This window comes from Botrytis sinoallii, assembly GCF_014898435.1.
Source record: "Botrytis sinoallii strain Bc 23 chromosome Unknown BSIN_003, whole genome shotgun sequence".
Lineage (NCBI taxonomy): Eukaryota > Fungi > Ascomycota > Leotiomycetes > Helotiales > Sclerotiniaceae > Botrytis > Botrytis sinoallii.
Genome location: NW_024066030.1, coordinates 1,796,431 through 1,817,172, shown reverse-complemented (window position 1 = coordinate 1,817,172; position 20,742 = coordinate 1,796,431). Strand labels below are relative to the sequence as shown.

The 20,742-nt window shown below is 44.3% G+C and overlaps 6 protein-coding genes across 6 annotated transcripts; 4 read left to right on the top strand and 2 right to left on the bottom strand.

Moving 5' to 3' along the window:
- Nucleotides 1-2,461: 2,461 nt before the first annotated feature.
- Nucleotides 2,462-5,156, top strand: EAF02_002236 (uncharacterized protein; the record flags this gene model as incomplete). Its single annotated transcript, XM_038898284.1, has 4 exons — nucleotides 2,462-2,519; nucleotides 2,652-3,754; nucleotides 3,855-4,524; nucleotides 4,576-5,156. 4 exons carry the CDS (start codon nucleotides 2,462-2,464, stop codon nucleotides 5,154-5,156), a joined length of 2,412 nt encoding a protein of 803 aa, XP_038761976.1.
- A 1,491-nt stretch (nucleotides 5,157-6,647) lies between these two features.
- EAF02_002235 (uncharacterized protein) lies at nucleotides 6,648-8,930 on the bottom strand. Its single transcript, XM_038898283.1, has 3 exons — nucleotides 8,222-8,930; nucleotides 7,593-8,158; nucleotides 6,648-7,536 (listed from the first exon to the last, which is right to left on the bottom strand). The coding sequence occupies exons 1-3, from the start codon at nucleotides 8,282-8,284 to the stop codon at nucleotides 7,155-7,157; spliced, it is 1,011 nt and encodes a 336-aa protein (XP_038761975.1). The 5' UTR covers nucleotides 8,285-8,930; the 3' UTR covers nucleotides 6,648-7,154.
- Nucleotides 8,931-10,951: 2,021 nt separating this feature from the next.
- Nucleotides 10,952-11,719, top strand: EAF02_002234 (uncharacterized protein; the record flags this gene model as incomplete). Its single annotated transcript, XM_038898282.1, has 1 exon — nucleotides 10,952-11,719. The coding sequence occupies one exon, from the start codon at nucleotides 10,952-10,954 to the stop codon at nucleotides 11,717-11,719; it is 768 nt and encodes a 255-aa protein (XP_038761974.1).
- A 483-nt stretch (nucleotides 11,720-12,202) lies between these two features.
- Nucleotides 12,203-13,929, bottom strand: EAF02_002233 (uncharacterized protein; the record flags this gene model as incomplete). The annotated part of the gene is made up of 4 exons (XM_038898281.1): nucleotides 12,203-13,159; nucleotides 13,338-13,421; nucleotides 13,476-13,541; nucleotides 13,594-13,929. 4 exons carry the CDS (start codon nucleotides 13,927-13,929, stop codon nucleotides 12,203-12,205), a joined length of 1,443 nt encoding a protein of 480 aa, XP_038761973.1.
- A 649-nt stretch (nucleotides 13,930-14,578) lies between these two features.
- Nucleotides 14,579-15,676, top strand: EAF02_002232 (uncharacterized protein; the record flags this gene model as incomplete). The annotated part of the gene is made up of 1 exon (XM_038898280.1): nucleotides 14,579-15,676. One exon carries the CDS (start codon nucleotides 14,579-14,581, stop codon nucleotides 15,674-15,676), a length of 1,098 nt encoding a protein of 365 aa, XP_038761972.1.
- Nucleotides 15,677-16,942: 1,266 nt separating this feature from the next.
- On the top strand, nucleotides 16,943-20,149 carry EAF02_002231 (uncharacterized protein; the record flags this gene model as incomplete). Its single annotated transcript, XM_038898279.1, has 2 exons — nucleotides 16,943-17,479; nucleotides 17,528-20,149. The coding sequence occupies 2 exons, from the start codon at nucleotides 16,943-16,945 to the stop codon at nucleotides 20,147-20,149; spliced, it is 3,159 nt and encodes a 1,052-aa protein (XP_038761971.1).
- Between the last annotated feature and the right edge of the window lie 593 nt (nucleotides 20,150-20,742).

Below are 20,742 nucleotides of genomic sequence, written 5' to 3'. Positions count from 1 at the left end.
TTGGGATGTGTACCTCCTATCTCCTTTGTTAAGGTGTTGCACAGCCTCTTTGGAGAAGCTGAAGATGATGAGTGTGTTGGGGATGGATTGTGGATGTGGATATGGATGTGGATGAGAGATGGGAGGGCTGGTGTCTTGGTATGATGGTATGAAGATTGGTGGGGAATGAGGGGGGAGAGTTTGTAATGGGTATGTACCGTTTGAGAGCGTGATGGCGCGATGAGTATCTTATCTTGGGATCGTTAGGTTAGGGCGTGAGGGTATGATGGACTCGTCATTCATTGCGGTTGTTTTGGGTGGGATGCGAGAGGTTGAGTTGAGAAAATGGGTGTGCTACGGGAACGTCGGAATCGTCGGAATCGGGATAGGCTCGAGGGGAGGGGATATGGGTATCGTGGATAGTGTAGAGTGTAGTGTAGTGTAGCATGGCATGGCATAGCATAGCCTCACACTGGTGGTGGTGGTGGTTTATGTGGCGGAGGAGATTGCGTGGACGTGGATGGGTGAGGGGAGTGAGGTTTGGGTGGTGTGATATGGGGAGTAGGGGATTGGAATGGGAGATGGGAGATGGGGAACGGTAATTTAGATGGGTGGATAGTTTTGATGATTTGATGAGTTGTGTTTGGCGGAGATGGGAGCTAGGTATTCTGTTCGGCCGGTTGTATGTATATGTCGATTTTGAAAGCTATGTCTTGTGGTCATGTTCAACTCGTCTCGTCAAGCATATCTACAGCATATCTACGCAAATCTACAGCAAACCTATTGTAGCAAATACATCCCCAGTTCATTAGAGAGTGGCACGTGATTATGATCGGCAGGAATTCATATTGATATTGATCGTAATGAGTCTAGTTTCTATGTAGTTTTGACAGACTGCTGGCGAATCATTATGATACCTTTGCGGGACTAGGTACAGAGTAGGTAGATAAATGCAGTCTGAGTTGATCCCTTTGAAAATCCCATGTATGGATCTTCATTAGTCCCGGTTTGTTTGTTTCATGTCATCTCATCTTCTTCCGAGTCCTACCTTATGATAACATGCAAGAACTTTATTGGTTGAGAGGAAGACGGAGATGGATGGATTGGGATGATGATGCTGGGGTTATTGGCTGTGACGCGATGTTATAGGTTACCCCAGGTTCGTTTGAATCCTTTTTGAAAGAATCAATCGTAGGAGAGAGGGGAGGGGCAACGAATTACAAGACAATAGAACGGTTTTCTTTGATTCGAGTCAAGGCCAAGGTCAAGGTCAGAAAGAGGTCAGGAGAGGTGCATTACTCCGCCACATGGTTGGTATGTATTGCCACCATCTAGAATCCCCAGAATGCAGATGGAAAAGAATAAAGTTCATCCATCGGTCGAAGATTTCGGGTTTAAAGAAGAAACCTTATGGAAAGACAAGCTGGCGGGCCAAAAGAAGAAGAAGAAGAAGAAGCAGCAGCAGAAGATAATGGATGAACTGATTGATTGATAATGAATTGATAATAATGATATTAAGCCAAGAGAAATTAGTTTCAAATTTGGCTGCATCCCAAGACATTGGATTTCCTAAATTCATTATTCTTTTCTTCTGCATCGTCTCGTATCCATCGTATTAGTTTGCCGGTCTTCCAGTCGGGTATCCCAAATATATGTAAAACAACAGCTCAGCCACGGTTTGATTCCATTCATTGTATTGTCCCCCAACGATAGGACGGACAACCAGTACCTACAACCAACAAACGATATCATTAGAAATCCAATACATAGCATCACATACACAGAACGACAACGATAGAAGGCAAGACGAGAAGGAGAAGTCTTTGTGTTTGTGTATTTCGAGTATTTGAGGGGGCTGAAACGATATTTGAACAGTCCTTTCGTCTCAACCTTTCCATCGATTAATCAATACAGTCAACAATAAGAAAGGGAAAGAGGGTATTTGTTACAATTTACAATTTACGATCTACAATTTGTTCTCCGAGAAGGATTGTATTAAATACTACCTAGGTACCTACCTACTACAGTCTGACAGAGTAGATCCGTCCAAACTCCCGTCTACTAGTTCAATTGCGGAAAAGGTTACTACCTACCAGTACTAGACAATCATTAACTTTTTCTACTTACAAACATTCACATTCACATCCACATCCAATTTACATCCACGCGATTCCTACAAAAACCTCATCACATCATCACCACCACCTCGTTCTTTAAAACTATTATACGATCATAATTCGAGTCGCTCTTTTTGGCTTAAACCCTGTTCACAATAAAGAAGAAAGAATATAATACTTTGGACACTTCCGAGACTTTCCACAACTCCGAGTTACGCATGAGATAATCAAGGGTACAACATTCTTTTACTTGGTCCTTTGCGATACGAGAGGAGCGGGTGGTGCTCTCATCAGGCTGTGCCCCAGTCCATTGCAACGGAAGAGTGTGAGGACAACAGGTCAACAATTGTACACAACTATAGATCATGTACATATTGAGGAGTCTTGTCGTACTGACGGCTTTATTTTCAAACTCAATAAATGGTATGTCAAATCTCTCACACATAGATATTCAGTTGAGATCTCAAACACAAACAAAAATATGGCAACTTCTCCCGACGAGCCAACAGCCTTAAAATATGGAGATAATCAAAAGCTAATGGATTAACCTTAAAGCACACTCTAATGAACGGAACCCTTTAACATATATTTCATATGTCGAGACTCCAGTAATTAGAACTCCGTCGCATCGAGTACATGCCTTGTCGAGTTTCGATGTCGAGTTTGGATTGCATGGAGGACAACAACGAGTAAAGCTGTCGCTGCAACCTAATCACGATGTTATTGCGGATGGTGCCACGATCACACATTTAGCTGCCGATGGAAGTGTAAGGACCTCGGAAACTATCGACAGGTCGGCGCATCGAGTATTCAAGGGGTCGACATGGCTACAGCATTACGATGGTGCGGATTGGACAAATGTGGGATGGGCGAGGATAATAGTGAAAAAGGACGGCGATGAACCTCTATTCGAAGGCGCATTTAGATTGGATGGAGATCATCACCATATCCAGACGAAGTCGAGCTTTATGTCTACGAGGCATGCATTGGATCCATCGCTGCCGGAAGAGGGAAAAGAATATATGGTTGTGTGGAGAGATTCTGATATTGGAACTGGTTATACCGAAGATAATGAAGGACTCATGCACCCGGATTTGAGAAGAAGCGCTCGGGAGGGCCCTTCATGTTCAGCGGATGGACTGAACTTCAACACGATGAATAACCCGATCAACAAGTACGAGCCGATGGCGAGAAGGGAAGAGGGATTTTGGGGATCAATCTCGACTCGAGCCATATTTGGAAGGCAGCTCGATACACAATCAGGTGGAAACTCCGCAGGAGTTAACCTTGCTACCACTATTGGATCAACAGCCGGATGTCCTTCTACTCGAAGAGTCGCCCTCGTGGGAATAGCTACGGACTGTACATACACAGCCGCTTTCAACTCTACCGAAACGGCTCGAGAAAACGTCATCCAGGTTCTTAACTCTGCCTCGGTACAATATGAGGATAGTTTCAACATCACCCTGGGTTTACAAAATCTTACCATCAGTGATGCTGCTTGTCCCGCTACTGCATCCTCTTCGGCTCCCTGGAATGTGGGATGTAGTGATAGTGTTACGATTCAAGATCGATTGAATTTATTTTCTGCGTGGAGAGGTGAGCGTCAAGATACTAATGCTTATTGGACTTTGCTTAGTACTTGTGGTACCGGAAGTGTAAGTTTTCATTCTATTTTCACTAGACTGTTATTTGATGACGGAATATTTACGGAAAAGATGGATGAGACACATTGATCATTTACTAATCTCCTTTTAGGCTGTCGGTTTAGCTTGGCTTGGTCAAGCCTGTGTCACGGACGCACAGGTAGCCTCAACATCATCCGGTAATGAAACTGTCAGTGGTGCCAATGTAGTGGTTAGAACCAGTACCGAATGGCAAGTTCTTGCCCATGAAACTGGACACACATTCGGAGCTGTCCATGATTGTACATCATCAACTTGTAATGATGGTCAAACAGTCGCAGCACAACAATGTTGTCCCCTCAGTAGCTCAACTTGTGATGCCGGGGGAGCATATATCATGAACCCCAGCACTTCAAGTGGCATCACCCAATTTTCACCTTGTAGTATTGGAAACATTTGCTCGGCTATCGGCAGAAATGGTGTCAAAACCAGTTGTTTGACTGCAAATAGGGATATCACTATAATTACCGCAAGTCAATGTGGTAATGGAATTGTGGAATCAGGCGAAGATTGTGACTGTGGTGGAACTAGTGGGTGTGGGAGCAATAGTTGTTGTGACCCAACTACTTGCAAATTTACGACAAACTCGGTTTGTGATCCTAGCAATGAGGACTGTTGCACATCGACTTGTCAGTTTGCATCCAATGGTACAGTATGCCGCTCAAGTACCGGTGTCTGTGATCCACAAGAAGTTTGCAGTGGAACTGCTGCTACTTGTCCTGAGGATGCGACTGCTCCTGATGGTAAGATCCCGTAATGTTCTCGTTTTCAAATATAATACTAACTTGTAACAGGAACTTCTTGTGGCAATTCTTCCTCTTTGTCCTGTGCTTCAGGTCAATGTACTTCGCGCGATCTTCAATGCAAAACCATTATGGGATCATACACCACAGGTAACGACACATATGCCTGTTCCTCCTCCGGTTGTCAAATCTCCTGTGCTTCGCCTGAATTTGGCTCCAACGTCTGCTACTCCATGCAACAAAACTTCCTCGACGGAACATCTTGTCAAGGTGGTGGCAAATGTTCTAACGGTGATTGCAAGGGTGCATCAGTCGGCAAAGAAATCACTTCCTGGATTGATGAACATAAGAATCTCGTGATAGGTATCGCTTCTGCAGTCGGCGCTTTAGTCATCTTTGCAATACTCAGTTGCTGTATAGGAAGGATGAGAAGGAGAAAGGCAATTAGATTAGCAAAGGAAAGAGCTATTAATAACCCGCAAGGTTGGCCGCAAGGACCGAATATGTGGCAAGCTCCTCTGAGTGGTCCCAGAGGAGGGGGAGGAGCGGCGGCTCCTGGTGGAGGTACTTGGGTAGATGGAAGGTGGAGACAGGAACCACCTGGATGGCAACCAAGTGTTAGGTATGCTTGATTTGGAAGAGTTTATAGTTTATCTTTGGGCATGGGAAAGTGCATGGCATACATTCATTATGCATTATATACATCACATGGTGTTTTGGATTGATTCTATGGGGGTCTTGGTATAGGTTCGATGGAACGAAATCAGACATGGCGTTTTCGGGTCTTGGGATTCTTGGGTATAAAGAGGACGGATGGCTTATGGATTGGTATACTTATATATTAAATACCAGCATACAGCATTACTATGTTCATTTATTATGTTTACTTCTATACTTTTTTATTTAGTTACTTATTTATCTATTACATTGTGGTGGCAAAAGAAGAGAGCGGGGTGAGAGAGAGAGGGAGAGAGGGAGGGGGATGAATGAATGAATGAAATTGATTTGGCCAATCGGACTTTTCCAATTGTGAAATCTGAAATTTGAAACATACAATTTTGAAATCCAAAATCTGGAATTGTGAATTCTTTGGGGAATACTGAGGTTTGAGGTTTGGGAGGAGAGTGGTTGTTGGTTGTTGGCTGCTGGTTTCTGGTGACTGGTGACTGGTGACTGGTGGGAGTGTTGAGCTTACAGATGGGACAATGGGACAATAGGTTTGTAGTTCAGGAAGTTGAAATGCGTGAGAATTGAAGATGGATGGGTGGATGTGTAGGTGAATGTGTAGGTGAATGTGTAGGTGAATGTGTAGGTGAATGTGTAGGTGAATGTGTAGGTGAATGTGTAGGTGGATGTGTAGGTGAATGTGTGGGTGGATGTGTAGGTAGATAGGGTGGTGGATATGGATATGTGATTGCAATTTTTACCTGGACTTGGACTTGTGATGGTGATGGTGACGGTGATAAACTCTACGTGGATGTGTATAGTAAGTAGAAGGGTAGAAGGGTAGAAGAGCATACTAATATCGCCGAATTAAAACTACATCAATACAACTAAATATATTAACTCCCGTCTCCTTTCTTCTCTTCTCTCTTCTCCTTCTCTTCTCTCTTCTCTCTTCTCCTTCTCTCTTCTCTTCTCCTTCTCTTCTCTCTTTTGTGACTTGCCCTGTTCTATGTTCTATTCTACTTACTATTTCTAATCTTCTATCTGCCTTTCTCTTTGGAAAAACTGGGAGAGGGAGAGAGAGGGAGAGAGAGGGGAGAGAGAGGGAGAGAGAGGGAGGAATGAACAAAATGAAACAAATAACTGACAAAAAAACCCCGAAAAAACCAGAGGGAGTATAAGATGTAAGAGATAAGATATAAAACATATGAAAAGGAAAGAGAGAGTACAAGAGAAAGAGGAAGAGAAACATAAAGCGAACAATGAGATTAATTACAGTATACCTACCTTGAAGATAAGAATATTCATCTACCTAGAAAATACCATTCATTCAACCTTTACATATTACATATTCGCACTTATCATCTGTAAAGAAAGAATCTCTCTCTCTCTCTCTCTCTCTCTCTCTCTCTCTATCCATCCATTCAATGTGCACTACAACCCAAAAGGAAAAAGAAGAGGAAGAAAGAAACAAGTTCATGGAGATCATTCATTGAGAAGGGTCTAAATAGTGTGTGTACCTATGTATTGATCATTGCAATCCTTTCCTATCCATTTAGATACTGTAGAATCTTTAGGAAAACGTCCTGTAAACGCCAATCCTACCCAGATAATGCCCATCCACCTCCACGGTATGCAATTATTGATTGTACATTTTATCTTATTTTGTGTATAGTTCTTTTGTTTTTGCTTCTGTTTTTGCTTTTGTTTTTGCTTTGATATTTCCCTAGTCGTTGCCAATCTAGTGTAAGGAACACTTTTCTTTGATCTTCCTTGGGACAAACTAAATCAAATGACATCGATGTATGTCGCTGGTTCTGGTTCGAGAATCAAAAGACATGCCTCTTAAAAACGGAGAGGGTGGAAAAGCCCAATTATATCCATCGTCATGAAAAGTAAACCAGAGACTCATTTCCTCATGACAAACTTCTAATACCCTTTCGTCAACCATGAACAGATACCCTTTACCATCCACTTTGACCATTTTGGCCATATGGAGTAGCACCATAAGGAGTAGCTGCACCACCCGCACCACCCCAAGCATTACCCCCACCATATGGCGTAGCATAGCCCGGGTCTTGCCAACCGTGGCCATTCATACCAACGTCTGGACTTTGAGGCGCATCATATCCACCACCATTAGCCTGGCCATCTCCCTCGGTAAGATCCTGAAGGACTGCAGCCAACTTCTGTTGCATGACTTTGATGCCTTGCTGAATAATTGCATCGGGCTCTAGGTTGCCAATTGATTCGACTTCGAAGTAAAAGTTATTGGGAACGGCATCGTAATCAAAGGGGGCGCCTTCTTGGGCTGGCTCTTCCCAATCCGCATATTTACTCTTGGGCCTGTGGTGGCTAAGTAAGCATAATTTCTTGGTCCCACTAAAGGATCATTTACATACCATTCCTTTGCAGCATCATGTTCATACCACAAATCGATATGCTTCAATTTGTTGTGGGGATCATATTCAAAGCCGACGGCAGCTGTAGGTGCCCATTTCGCATGTTCCTTCGCAATACCCTTCAATGCTATACATTTCATGCGCAACTCCTGTCCCTTTCTCAATTTGGCAATGACTGGTCCGAGTCCATCTGGATCCGTGATGACAGGATTTCCAACCCATTTGTTAGCTCGTTGAGGATCAACCACCAAATCGCGAGCATAAACTTTCATGATTTCATCACCCGTACATCTTGCGTGGAGAGTAAGTGTAACACTGCAAAGTTCGCAGTTTCCTTCGCAATCGCAATCTCTCGTGTAGATAACATCATCACAATTTTTCGAGTTTAATGGGATAAGACCAAGTCGATGCGCGATGAATTCATCTGCTAGGACTGATGTATTGGCTTCGATTTGGACTCGATCGATAGCGATTGTTGGGACTTCTGAGAGAATTGTTCGACGGAGCGAGTTTGCAAAGGAGAGGTCTACGTTGGATAATTCAAAGTCGACGTGATGTGAGCCAGCCTATGATATCGTGCGCATGAGCTTCCAAAGCATTAAATTCAGCTATAGAAATGTGGAGTATACCTCTGTGATCTTGACTTGAGGTCCTGAGGACTCTTGGTCCATTACCATAGGATCGTAATCCATATTGGGCGACTTGACAAAGAAATTTGCTGATGGGCGAATTACTTGGGCTGGCCTTGTGGAGGACTGAAATCCGGAGAACGCGAGGATAGACAACCTAACCCCTTAGGTTGAACTTGATTCCAACTCCAAATAATTTCCTGAATAGTCTGAGCCACGGGTGATAATGAATTTGAAATGACTGTGGGTATTCTGCAAGGCTGAAGTATCTGGTGATGAAATTTAGGTTCTGCAATGACAATACGAAAGATACAGCGGTTGATAGAGGCTGAAGGAACATCCATCCCTTGTCTCGGAGAATTGGGGGAAGAGTTTACCCGAGCCTCGTTTGAATGTTGATTACATAATCTTACAACCGCTTCGGTCGTACGCCAAAAGGTGGATAGGAGGCTGTGCTGCGTAGAAGGTAGAAGGGCCAGAACATGAGATCAACTCGGACAAGACCTTGTGGCAATGGTACGAAGGAAAGACTGACTATTGAGAATATTATACGATGATGCGTAAATCCTAACTACGCCTCGAGAGACCTGCTGAAATATTGAAAACGGTCCTTACAGTCTTGAAAATTTCCCATGACGGCTATATGATTCTTTGTCATTTCTCGTCTGCAAGCGGGTGCGTAAGAAGAAGGCTGAGTATTATCTAGAGGGGGATGTTGGGGGATGTTTGTTGCAAAGAGGCCTACGTGATTCTAACCTGCAAATCATTTTGAACTTGATTGGAGTAGACAGGTGAAACTCTTTACACTTGTAACCTTAATGATTCACAACCCGCCATGCCGTTGTTTTTCAGGATTCAAGTCAGTCTTTGATTGTCATGATGATGTGAGTGGACCAATAAAACTAAAGCTTATATTATGGAGGAATTATCGCTGCGCCCTCAACGAGAGATATGAAGACGAAACTCTAGCAAAGGATACAGACTGGGCGAGCTGGGCAATCGAGGACCAATCTCACAAGTCACAATCTCGTACATGCTTCCATCTAATCCCCGTCGCCAATCTGGGCTTTGTCGTTGGGCCATCTCCAAGATGATGAATTGGATCTAGGCGGTTAAGTTTTTGGCGACGAAGTGGAACCGTTTTCTACTGAAGATTCGAATTTCGTGTACAGAGTACGCAAGAGCCACTAGGTAGAAGATGCGAAGGCAGTGTTCTAATGCTTCCTAGGTTTAACAGGTCGCCATGGTATGAAGTCCCTCGTACTCGAAGATCCCAAGAAGGACACGACTAAGACCCCACAATATGGAAATCAAAACAATCTTAAGACATGGACAACAAGTAGATCTAAGCTTTCCATGAGGACTGCAAGTTGTAAGTTGTAAGTTGTTTGGTGTTTTCAGTGGGTTTGGTATCTCCTGGCATTGATGGCATGGATAGGTATGGAAGGGTTCCTTCTTTTGGCAAATCATTCCCCATTCCCATTCTTGCATTTGCGCAATGTTGAGGCTCAGCATTGGAGCATTGGAGCCTTTGAGCATTGATCCATGGTCGATCGATCATCCATCATGCAGCAAATAATGAACCGGATGATAGATATCTGGCACTGTAGGTTATTACTCTGGAGTCTGTAGGTAATTTCTGAATCACTATCACTATCACGTAGCATTACATAGCCGTGACATCCAAGCGACCTAGAAATCTCCTAGAAATCTCGTACTGTATGCACCTAGGTAAGCGTACATAACATATTAACATAACCATGAATATAACACATTGCAATAAAGTCTTGGAATTATTTGACAATCTCTCTGCCGGATATTCCGCTTTCCTCAAGGGTCTTTCTTCACCTCCTTCTCACCTCCCTCTTCCCATTGAAAACGAAGGAAGAAACACGGATGAATTCTGGAGACTTGGCTAGATTGGTCATGATGTTTCGCAGTTACGTCGGACGCGTTGATGGAAGCGCTTAATGAGTATTCCGTATGAGATATCAAAATCAGACTCGGATCAAGTGGCTGGGAAAGCTGGAATAAGAAAGTCTTGACTAATGCCATCGTGATTGAACCGCGTATTCTATTTTCTCTTGTATCAGAGACACCGAACGACAAGACAACTTGATAAGAAACATGGTTACATCGTGCATGACAAGACATTGCTCATTCATGGCTTTCTCGTGTGTGTGAATTTGTACCTTCGTACCTTCGCACTCCAACTCAACTCCGTATCTACCCAGCGAGCCAGATAGGGACTAATTAACTAGTACGCAAGTGAAAACCTGCTAATCCATCCACACTAAAACTTTGTTTTGCTGCTGCGCCGCTGCGCCATCATTCGCCTCCACGCAAACAAGTCAAGAGGACCCTTGCCAGGCCGGGACCACCACTTTTAATGTCCGGAAACTGCTAGATACAGATTGCACATTATCAAGCTCCAGTTCTTTTACAAGCAAGTACAAAGACAACTAAAAGCCCTCTTCGTTCTCTGGAAAATAACTCTTCTCTATCCAGCTTTCAATCAAGAATAAATACATCTACCTTCCTACCTCTCTATTCGTAAGAAACTACAAATCCTTCTCGAAAAGGGTAAACTAAACGACATATAAGAAACTCGTCTATCAAAGCGCTCTTCTTCCTTCACCGAAACTCATACATCTACATTTATTTTACTACAACTACAACTACAACCACAACCACAATCAAAACACCACAATTCAATCACAGATTATAATCATGTCATCTCCAACTTCCCCAACTGGAAGTACTCTTTCTTCACGCAGAGGTTCCCACAAATCGCTTTCCCTCGATCTCTCCAATCTCCCCCCTCTCTCACAACCCACACCTCCCTCCAACACCCTCCTCATAACGAATCTCAAAGACAGCGAGATCTTCCGCGCAGACAACCTCCAATCCATCAAAGAACTCATCAACACCTCGGCCCCCATCCATTCCTGGGCCCCATTAAAATCCTTCTCCCGCATCATCGTCTCCTTCTTCTCCGAAGAATCCGCCATCCGCATCCGCCAAATCCTCGACGGCGAAGAAATCATGGGCGAGCGCATGCGCGTCTACTTCGGCCAACCGACCTCCATCTCCCCAAAAGACACGCATCTCAATCTCCCCGACGCCGGAAAACTTTTCTTCATCTCTCCCCCTCCCTCTCCTCCCCACGGCTGGGAAATGAAAATGGAAGATGCCCCTAATAAGCAAGTGCACGCCGAAGATCTCGCCGAAGCCCTCGCGAAATTGCATCATCGTCCCACCACCGATTTGCCCGCGAGTCCCATGAGCGATAATGGCGAGTCGTTGAAAAATGGTCGGGGAAGAAGCGCGAGCACAACTACCATCTATGATCCCCAGGCTCATGGACATAGTCCCAACCTTCCTGCAATCGCGGTTGAGGATACCACTGGCGAGGATTGGGGCGTGTCTCCGCTGGAGATGGAGAAGCCGATCTTGGCGCATACTGCTAGGCCGCCGGTTGAGTTGATGGAGTTTTAGATGCGAGTGGCTGTGCGGAGAGATGTGTATATGATATGATGGTAGTCTGATTTGGAGAATTTTGGAGAGGGCATCTTTTTTTTGTTGGTCGGCTTTGGGCATTTCAGTGGCGTTCGCTTGGGGTTGAAGCAAAAAGATTATTCTCGTTGCGTTTGGTTGTTTTCTTAGGTGCATTGCGAGGAGTTGAGAAGCCGGGCGTGGCGTTACATGAGATAGTAAATGCTACGGCATACGGCGCGTTTGTATGATACATGAGAGGAGCGGGATTAGTTTAGGATCTAGAGAGAAGATCCATGATGATAGTCATGCGAAATACAAAAATATTCTACTAAATAACGTTCTCAAAAGTGCTCTGGATTTCATTGCTAGATTGTGACGCAAAGTTGTAATGCGATACTTCCCGCTACTGTGTACAGGAAGAAAGCAATAATGATACAAGATATGACAAAATAACAGTTCATGATTTCCCTTCCTCCGTACTCCTCATCCCCACAACCAAAGCACAGCCCTTCCCATCGCCACCACGCCCATCACCAAACTCCTCATTCCCTTCCACACTACCCAACTTCCCAATCCCACTCCCACAACCGCCAATCCGACAGCCTTTAAATTTCTCACCTCCACACTTCCCTTATTCTTCTCCTGTACATACTCCCCCAACTCCGTTTTCGTGCTAAATTCCGGCACGTACTGCATTTCGAAGCCCGTCTCCCCTGCAATCCCCACCGTTGGACTATGTATTACCATTGGCAAGACTCTTCTTAAAAAGACGATTTGTTTGCGATCGAGATGGTTGATGCTGCGGTAGAGGTAGCTAATTGTCATATGAAAGATGCATTGACCGGCGACGAGAATATAGTAGTATAGAGGAGGGTTACCGAGGCCGAGGGCATCGGAGAGTAAGTGGCCGTTCAGCCAGCGAGCGTTGGCTTCGAGGAAGGCGCGGGAGGGGTAGGCTGGGGCTTGGTTTTGAAGGGAGAGGATGATGTTTTGGGCGAGGATTTGGGAGGTAGGGGAAGGGTTGATTTCGGTTAGGAGGAGAGATTCCATAATGGTTTTTGCGGAGGTAGGAGTTTCGAAGAAAGAAGTTGGGGTGCCGAGATAGTGGGCGACGAGACGCCAGAGAGCAATGTAGTCGGTTATTTCTTGGGGGCGGAGAAAGATGCCTTGACGGGGTAGAGAGAGCCAGACTAGAGTCGTGGAGAAGGTGCCGATGGTTGCTATGCTGTCAAGGTCATTGATGGGGATGCCATGGTCTGTGATGGGGTAGTAGTAGGGCCTTTCTTTGGCTAGGGTTAGAATGCGGTGGCGGACGGCGGTATGGAGCAGACGGACTTTTATGGAGGATATGTGACCTGTGCCACCGGGTTTGATAGCTTCAAGGGATTGAGTTACTTGAAGGAGGAGCTGGGTCGTTTCGAACATTCTTCTTCTGGCTGACTATTAATGAATTAGATGAGAGGGGAGAAATATGATAAACATAGAGGATGTTTGAAATTTAGGACCGAATTAGAGAGTATTCTTTTGAAAGGACTTCTACCAATAGTGATTTCCAAACTTTTCCTAGTAGAACATGAAAGTCCAAGCAATGCAATGTAATTCAATGTATCGTATTTACCTTTGCAGAAAAGCCACCAGTCCTAGCTAAAACCTCTGTAACTCTAGCTGCGCCCATTCCACCGAGTAACGACTGATATGCTAACTTTAGAATATTGAATCAGTATCTGCATTACATGAACGAGTGCAGGTAACATACTCCAGTCAATACAGCTCCTCCATATCTATAAAACACTTCTTGACCTCTTTCGATTTGTTCCCAATCCTAAATCTAGCTTGAGCAAAGTCACCAGTATCAAGGCCACTAAACCACTCACAACCCAATCCGGTATTGTATTGACTTCATTCCATAGTTCTCCGAGTTTTTCATCTTCGGAAGCATGATCTTTCAACAAGACATACAAATCTCTTTTGGGGTTTTCCTCGCCTTCCTTTCCCTTCGGAATTGTACTTTGATTTCTGGGAAGTTCTCCCGATGTGGGTGGCGATATTTTGTCCAAACGATTTAAGCATTCTTCAGCCAGAACATCATATGAAAACTTCAAGGGATGCATTTGCTCTTCTGTGAAATGATCAGGAGTCCATTGAAAGGTATATCCCCAGGCGTGGCGAGTATTTTCATCATTTCGACGAAAAGGATTGGGTAAAGCCATGTAAATGTCAAGACAAGAAAGAATGAAGATAGACTAGAAATTTATTGAACAATGAAGACAAAAAAACGAAGCTATTCTTTTGCAAAACACTTGTGAAATATGTAGTAGGAAAGTCTTTTGGATTTACCGGAAGTATAAATGAGAATTAGATCCACAAACGCCTCACTCTAATCCATTCACCTACGGATAAAGACGACATCGACATCATAGATATTTTGACAGTACGCTATTTGCGCATTGAAAAGCTTCCAGATTACTCATTACCTAGGTAGTCTAAAAAGCAGAAAAAACATCCTCTGACTGTTGAATATAAAAGAAACACATATAAGACGATTGTTGATAAATTGTATATCAACAGTCAAGATGTATCAAAATTCGTTGATGATCAGTTTCACGGAACCTTGGAAATCAATGATAAGACTCACTTGGGTCGATGAAAGAAGTGAATGCGCGGATACCGTTGATGTTCGGATCAAGTGATGGTTGGACTGGGACTGGACTGGCTGGCAGATTGATCGACTCGGATAAGCACCTCGATAAGAAATCCCAGTCAAATTCCTAGCGAAGATTTTCTTTTCCATCGATCCTAATGTTTCCTGTTGCCCGTCTATAAACTCACATTATTTTCCATCGAAGAATGTAAATAGTCATGTCTTGTTCTTGTACAACAAAAACTCTTCGATTGTTTGTTCGCCATGTAGCCCACGTTGACCTGGCTGCATCAAGCACTTCCACCCACCATCGTCCGCAAAGAATTAACATTCGAAGGTTCAATGCTCCCTCATTCTCACATCCATCTCCTTCATACTCGAGAGCATATTCGTCGGCGTATTCATCTCAACATATCAGAAGTGGAGATGAAGATGCCTCTGTCGAAAATCAAGAAGAAACCTCATCTGCGACAGAAGGGCACAAGAGTACTACACAAAATGAAATTGATTATCTAGATGACTTGTTCATGGAAATTACGCCAGAATCGATAGATGCCCTGGCTGCGGAGACACGATCTGAGTTGGCAGATTTTCAATCAAGAGGATCCAAGGAATCAAGATTACCATGGAAAGCCGAGGGAGCAGAGGAGTCGATTCAACCAACAGAAATGATGGAGGAGTCTTGGGTCCAGATAGAACCGATAGACATATTCTCAAAACCGTTGAAGAAGGCAAGGTGGATTACAGATGAGGAAAAAATCAGGTTTAGAAGCATCAAAATCAACAACGCAGTATCACATTCCCCACCAGCCAGCACATCGAAACGAAACATGGTGGATGATGGTTGGGTACCTCCGAAGCGCCAAACTTGGATGGAACAAAAAGCAGCATTGAAGGAAAAATTCCCTGAAGGTTGGAAGCCGATGAAGAGATTGTCGCCGGAAGCGCAGGCAGGGATTCGAGCATTGCATGCTCAATACCCTGAGCAATATTCAACGGCTGCATTGGCCGATCATTTTCAAATATCTGCAGAAGCAATCCGGAGAATACTGAGAAGTACATGGGTACCGAAGCCAGAAGAGGAAGCCGACCGCGAGAGAAGATGGTTTCAAAGAGGGAAGAACATATGGGGTAAATATGCTGAATTGGGAGTAAAACCACCCCGGAAATGGAGAGAGGAGGGTATAGGTAGGGGTAAGCCGGAGTGGAAAAAGAGAGCAGCTCCTGTCCTTACGACTAGTCGACCTGGGAACTCGGAATCTCGAAGGCCAGCGACTATCAGTCTCGATGATGAAATGGAGGATAGGATCTTTTGAGCGTTAATTGTTCTCGAATGTGTATAATGACAATGTACGAATATGAACAAATCCACTTGTAGAAACGGGGCCATAATTGATCGACAATTTTTAATTGCCCTGCTACCATCCTATTGATATTGGATTCGACGTATGTCTAGGTAGACTAATATTACTCAATCTTAAAGGTCACGAGGATCTTTGGTACCGGTGGACATTATCTGATAGAATGGCTGTTGCTTCCTGTCAGACATGCTCACTCCTCTCTCTTGTCTATCATCGGTAGGTCATCTGTGTGCCATGTAAGTACGACGGACATCAATGAACTATACTCGAACACATACGTGACACTGCTGGTTGATCTTTGGATGTAGAGACCGACTCAAGAACGAACAGCTGGAGGGCGTCTAGCCATCTAGCTACATTGATAGTTTGATGGTTTGATAGCTATCAAACTATCAATGACCATTAAGATATGGTTCAGTCAATTTGTTGGCAAACAAACCTAAAATGGACCAATAACATGCGGGCAACATTCTGGAAAGATGCCAATTGGTGGTGGAGTTCCTCAAGTCGATCCATTCCCGAGCCTTCCCTGATTAACACGACCCTGTAAACAAGGGCAAAGGGTCAAACACAGACCTCGACTTGCTGCTTTGGGTCAAATTCCAGTGCATCAAGACCGTAGACACCGTAGACAACCGTATATTAAGATTCCCCAGTAAATTATTCTGTGCATGTCACGATAGGATAGGGCAAAAGAAGAAAAGATAGGGAAAACAGGTGGTTTGGGCTGCCACTTTGTGTTTCTGATATTCACATTCATATTCTAGCTTCGGATCTTGAATCTTGGGTTTCCTTACTGCTCGTCCTCGTCGTCGTCGTACTAAAATCACCGTAACAAAGCTGATCAATGTTTTGAGGACTTCTTTTTAAAGTTCCTTCTTTCTTCCCCTCCCTTCCCCTTCCCCTCCCACTCTCACTCTCGCTCTCGCTCTTTTTCCGGATCTGATCTGATCTGATCTAATCGGTGTGTAAAGAAAATCACGATATGAAAATTCAACGAGCTAATCAACGTCATAATCCCTAGGCAGTTTTTGATTTTCTCTTCTTCATGATACCCCAATTTTCTTTCGAGGCGCACAAAACTCAATTCATTTCCTAAATCTTTAGAAAGGTTGAAGCACCAAATCATCATCCACAAACACTGGACGAAGCTGGAGAAGAAGAGAGCTTCGACCACTGCATTTCTATCATCCCGGTGTTTGGTTTCATGAATAGTCGATAATGGCTTCGACACCCATCAATTCAAGGACCTTCGCTGCGAACACAAAACCTGGTTTAAAAGCTAGTCCTTCTCCATTTCCACGAACCCCGCGACCCTCGAATAAAAACAGGAATCCCTACGAGTTAGGATTATCGTTGAAGAAAATAATTGGAACTACAGTTTCTTCTCCACCATGTTTCGACTGTCTTTCGACGTCTCGGATATTTGCGTACACAGCTGGGGCCGCGGTAGTGGTTGTTGATATTGATGATGAGGGGAAACACTCCCAACGTTTTTTCCGGGCTTCTCCAACAGCAGTCGCCGCCAACACAAGTAATGTAGCGCTAGGTGGACCTTTAACACCTGCCAACAACGCCAATGATGGCAGAAACGGAAAAGGGTTTCGAGATGCTGCAATTCCATATGCACCATCCACAGCACATACGAGTTTGGAATCAGGTGACTCTTCATCAAAGACATGGTCAAGCAGGGAAAGGATCAAAGCGGCTACATGTGTGTCGATGAGTTCTGATGGTCGATTTTTGGCTGTGGGCGAGGTAAGCAGGTTTGTACGGATATTTGTGTATTGACTAATAAGGATATAGACAGGATACGCCCCGAGAGTTTTAATATTTTCTTTGCAAGACAGCTCTTCAGATACACCGCTCGCCATTCTTACCGAGCATACATATGGTGTCGCCGCCATATCATTCAGTCCTGATGGCAAATATCTTGCCAGCTTAGGTAATGTTAACGATGGATTTCTTCACGTTTGGTCCATAAATCCAAAGAATGGAACAGCAAAGCTACATTCAAGCAACAAATGTACTAGTTTCATCAAGCAAATGTTGTGGCTGGGAGGGAACGTAGTTACTGTGGGAACTCGCCATATAAAGGTATGGAGAGTCGAAGATGGCCGATGTCCCTCACCAAAACAAAAATTTGCACTTGACGGTACACCATTACCACTGCCAGTACAACAAGCGCTCAAAACTCTCACTGGTCGAAACTGTTTACTCGGACCATTAGTAGATGCGACTTTCACATGCGTGGCTTCTTTGTCTGATCACAGGGCCATTGTTTGCTCGGAAAAGGGAGACGTTTGCCTCCTAGACAGCACAGAAGGCCAAAAACTGATCAAAGTTTTGACCACTGGATTTCCAGTCACATGTATAGCTATTGAAATGGAGACTCGGCAGGTAAGGATAGGAGGTCGTAATGGTAAAGTCAAAACGGTATCCTTGGACACACTTTTAGCTCCATCTACTCCTCCATTATCACCCCTCCCGTCAGATGAATCTAATGACGAGGTCGATCCTGGCCATCTGTGTGCTATGGGCTATGCTGGAGGTAATTTCGTTACGATTGATTCTAGACATACGATTGAGATTTGGGGGAAAGACGACGAGGACGCTGATCATGGGTTCCAAAACACACTTCAACCCGCTCATGGCGACGCAGTAATGGGTGTGCAACTCTTACCCGAAATCAATCAGATGGGAGCAGCATTCCTTACCTGGTCGGTCAATGGTAGTCTTGCCTTTTGGGACTTGCATGGCAACAGCAAAGGATCGATTACAATCGGCATAGATCAAGTGTCGATAGATGAAGAAGCAGCCAACTCATGTCAGGTCGTGAGAATATCAAAGGACGCCTTGTTCCTGGTTTCTGGAGATAAGTACGGAGTTTTGAAAATATTAGATCCATCCACGGGTGCATGCACTTTTGAGACACGTGCTCATTGTACCGAGATCCAAGATATCACCATTTATGAGGATGATACATCAACCATGATAGCTTCATGTAGTCGAGATCGGACCATTCAATTGTTCCGTCTCGTCTCAGATAAGTGGGAACTAGTACAAACTTTAGACGAACATACTGCTGGCGTATGCGGTTTGTTCTTCGCCGAGAATGGCGAGAAACTCATATCTTGTGGAATGGATAGAACGATCCACATCCGGCAACTTGTAAAAAAGGAGGTAGCAGAAGGAAACGCGCTAGCTGCTGTCCCAGTCCGTATTATCACCTTGAAAGCTGCGCCCGTCTCGATGACGCCCTGTCTCGGTCCTCAAGTAGGTAATATTGTGGTGTCTTTATTGGATCGCACTGTAGCTACATATGAAATAGCTACTGGACGCCTTGTCAACTCATTTCGAGCAACAGACTATGATGGAGCAGACGCTGTCGCTCTGGACTCTCTTGTGATGGGTACACCTAGTGTACTTTCTTGCAAACCTAGCACAATTCTTGCTGGTGTCTCGACTACCGATAAGTCTGTTCGTATCTATGATTGGAGTACTGGATCTTTCCTAGATCGCGAATGGGGGCATACTACTTCCGTATCAGGTGTCGCACTTCTGGAGAACATTGATTCGTCTTGTAGAGTGTTGATAAGCACAGGGCTGGATGGCACAATTATGATGTGGGATATTGCTTCTAATGCCACCGCCTACTCACAGAATCAGCCTGAGTCAAACGACGGTACCCAAGATGAGACACCACCAAAAGATCTACCAACCTCGCGCCAGCCATTGAGAAGGGTATTATCGAAAGCTGAACTTGCCGAGTTTCAACGAGCGTCACCAACAGCTACTCCTCCTGGGTCGTCTTCGCCACCTAGGGTGATCAAACGTAAGACCTCGAAATACGGCTTGACGAATCAGAACCCTACCTTATCAATTCCATCTGTGCAAGCTGTGCCATCTAAACATTTCGCATCTGCATCAGACGATACAGGACGTAGATCGTATCCAAGGAACAGATCTCGGAGTCCAAACAGTCCTCAAACAAGAGAGGTCAGACGTCCTTCGACGGCGTCAGTAGACTTACGGGGCCGAGGCAAAAGTTCAAGCAGTGGCATAACTGAATCCGGATCACTTAACATGGCGACAGAGCAAGCTTGTCGAACACTCAGAGCGTACCGAAGAAAGCTCTTATCTACTGAAACTATAGATGAAGAGTGTCTAAAGGAGCTAGACCAGGAGTTGCGACTAACCTCGGTAGCACTGGGGGACAGAAGCCAAAAGTCTAGAACGATAAGTGAGACAGTTTTAGCAGGAATACTTGACCAATATTCCGACAGACTGGTTTCCATGTTCGACGAGAAGTTAAGATTAAGTCAATTGGGCTCAAACAGACTGGTAGAATCTCCTACCGAGATGGTCGAACGCCCAAGAACGGCTGATAGATCCAGTGAAGATGGAGAGTTTCTTGATTGTCATTGATTGTGTATTTCGTTTGTTCTACTGCATCGATTTTGAAGGCGTTTGGAATACCTTACTCTTTTTGGAAGTGTTGCAGGCGTTTGAAAGGAAACACTCTTTGCATTGGGGTCATCGTTTGCATGGCACAAGGTTCTATTCTACTTTAGGGCGTCCGCATAAGCTTAGGGTGGGATAAAAATTAAGCTGCAACTTTTATTCCTTGACGCATATGGCTGAGGAGTTTTCAAAAAGAAGGGAGAGTATAGGCATTAGAATTAGGGAGGAATGGAAAAATGGCCTGTTTGGAGTAATTAACTTCGTGGAAAACAATATATCAAGGACTGCGAATCAGTCATATTGTCCATCATGCATTTTTCATTCGTCGAGATCTAATTATCATACTGTATACTGAACGCTTGACCGATTACTAAATCCATCAATCAAATGCGAGACTAACGGATAGCCTCATATAATCCTGCAAATAACCGGAGTTCACCAAACACCTGCAGACTTCAAACTCTAGGAGAGGCTGCAGATGGTTGATCAATCAATCAGGAATATCCATCAGCCTTACGTATCTTCACGTGATTTTGATCGATTCGGACCCACCGCTT

Bases quoted from the DNA above. Each gene is read 5' to 3' on its own strand.
- EAF02_002235 (XM_038898283.1), bottom strand. From the start codon at position 8,284: ATGGATTACGATCCTATGGTAATGGACCAAGAGTCCTCAGGACCTCAA. The intron at 8,159-8,221 runs GTATACTCCACA...ACGATATCATAG, and splicing joins CTCAAGTCAAGATCACAGAG to GCTGGCTCACATCACGTCGA. The intron at 7,537-7,592 runs GTATGTAAATGA...TAGCCACCACAG, and splicing joins CATGATGCTGCAAAGGAATG to GCCCAAGAGTAAATATGCGG.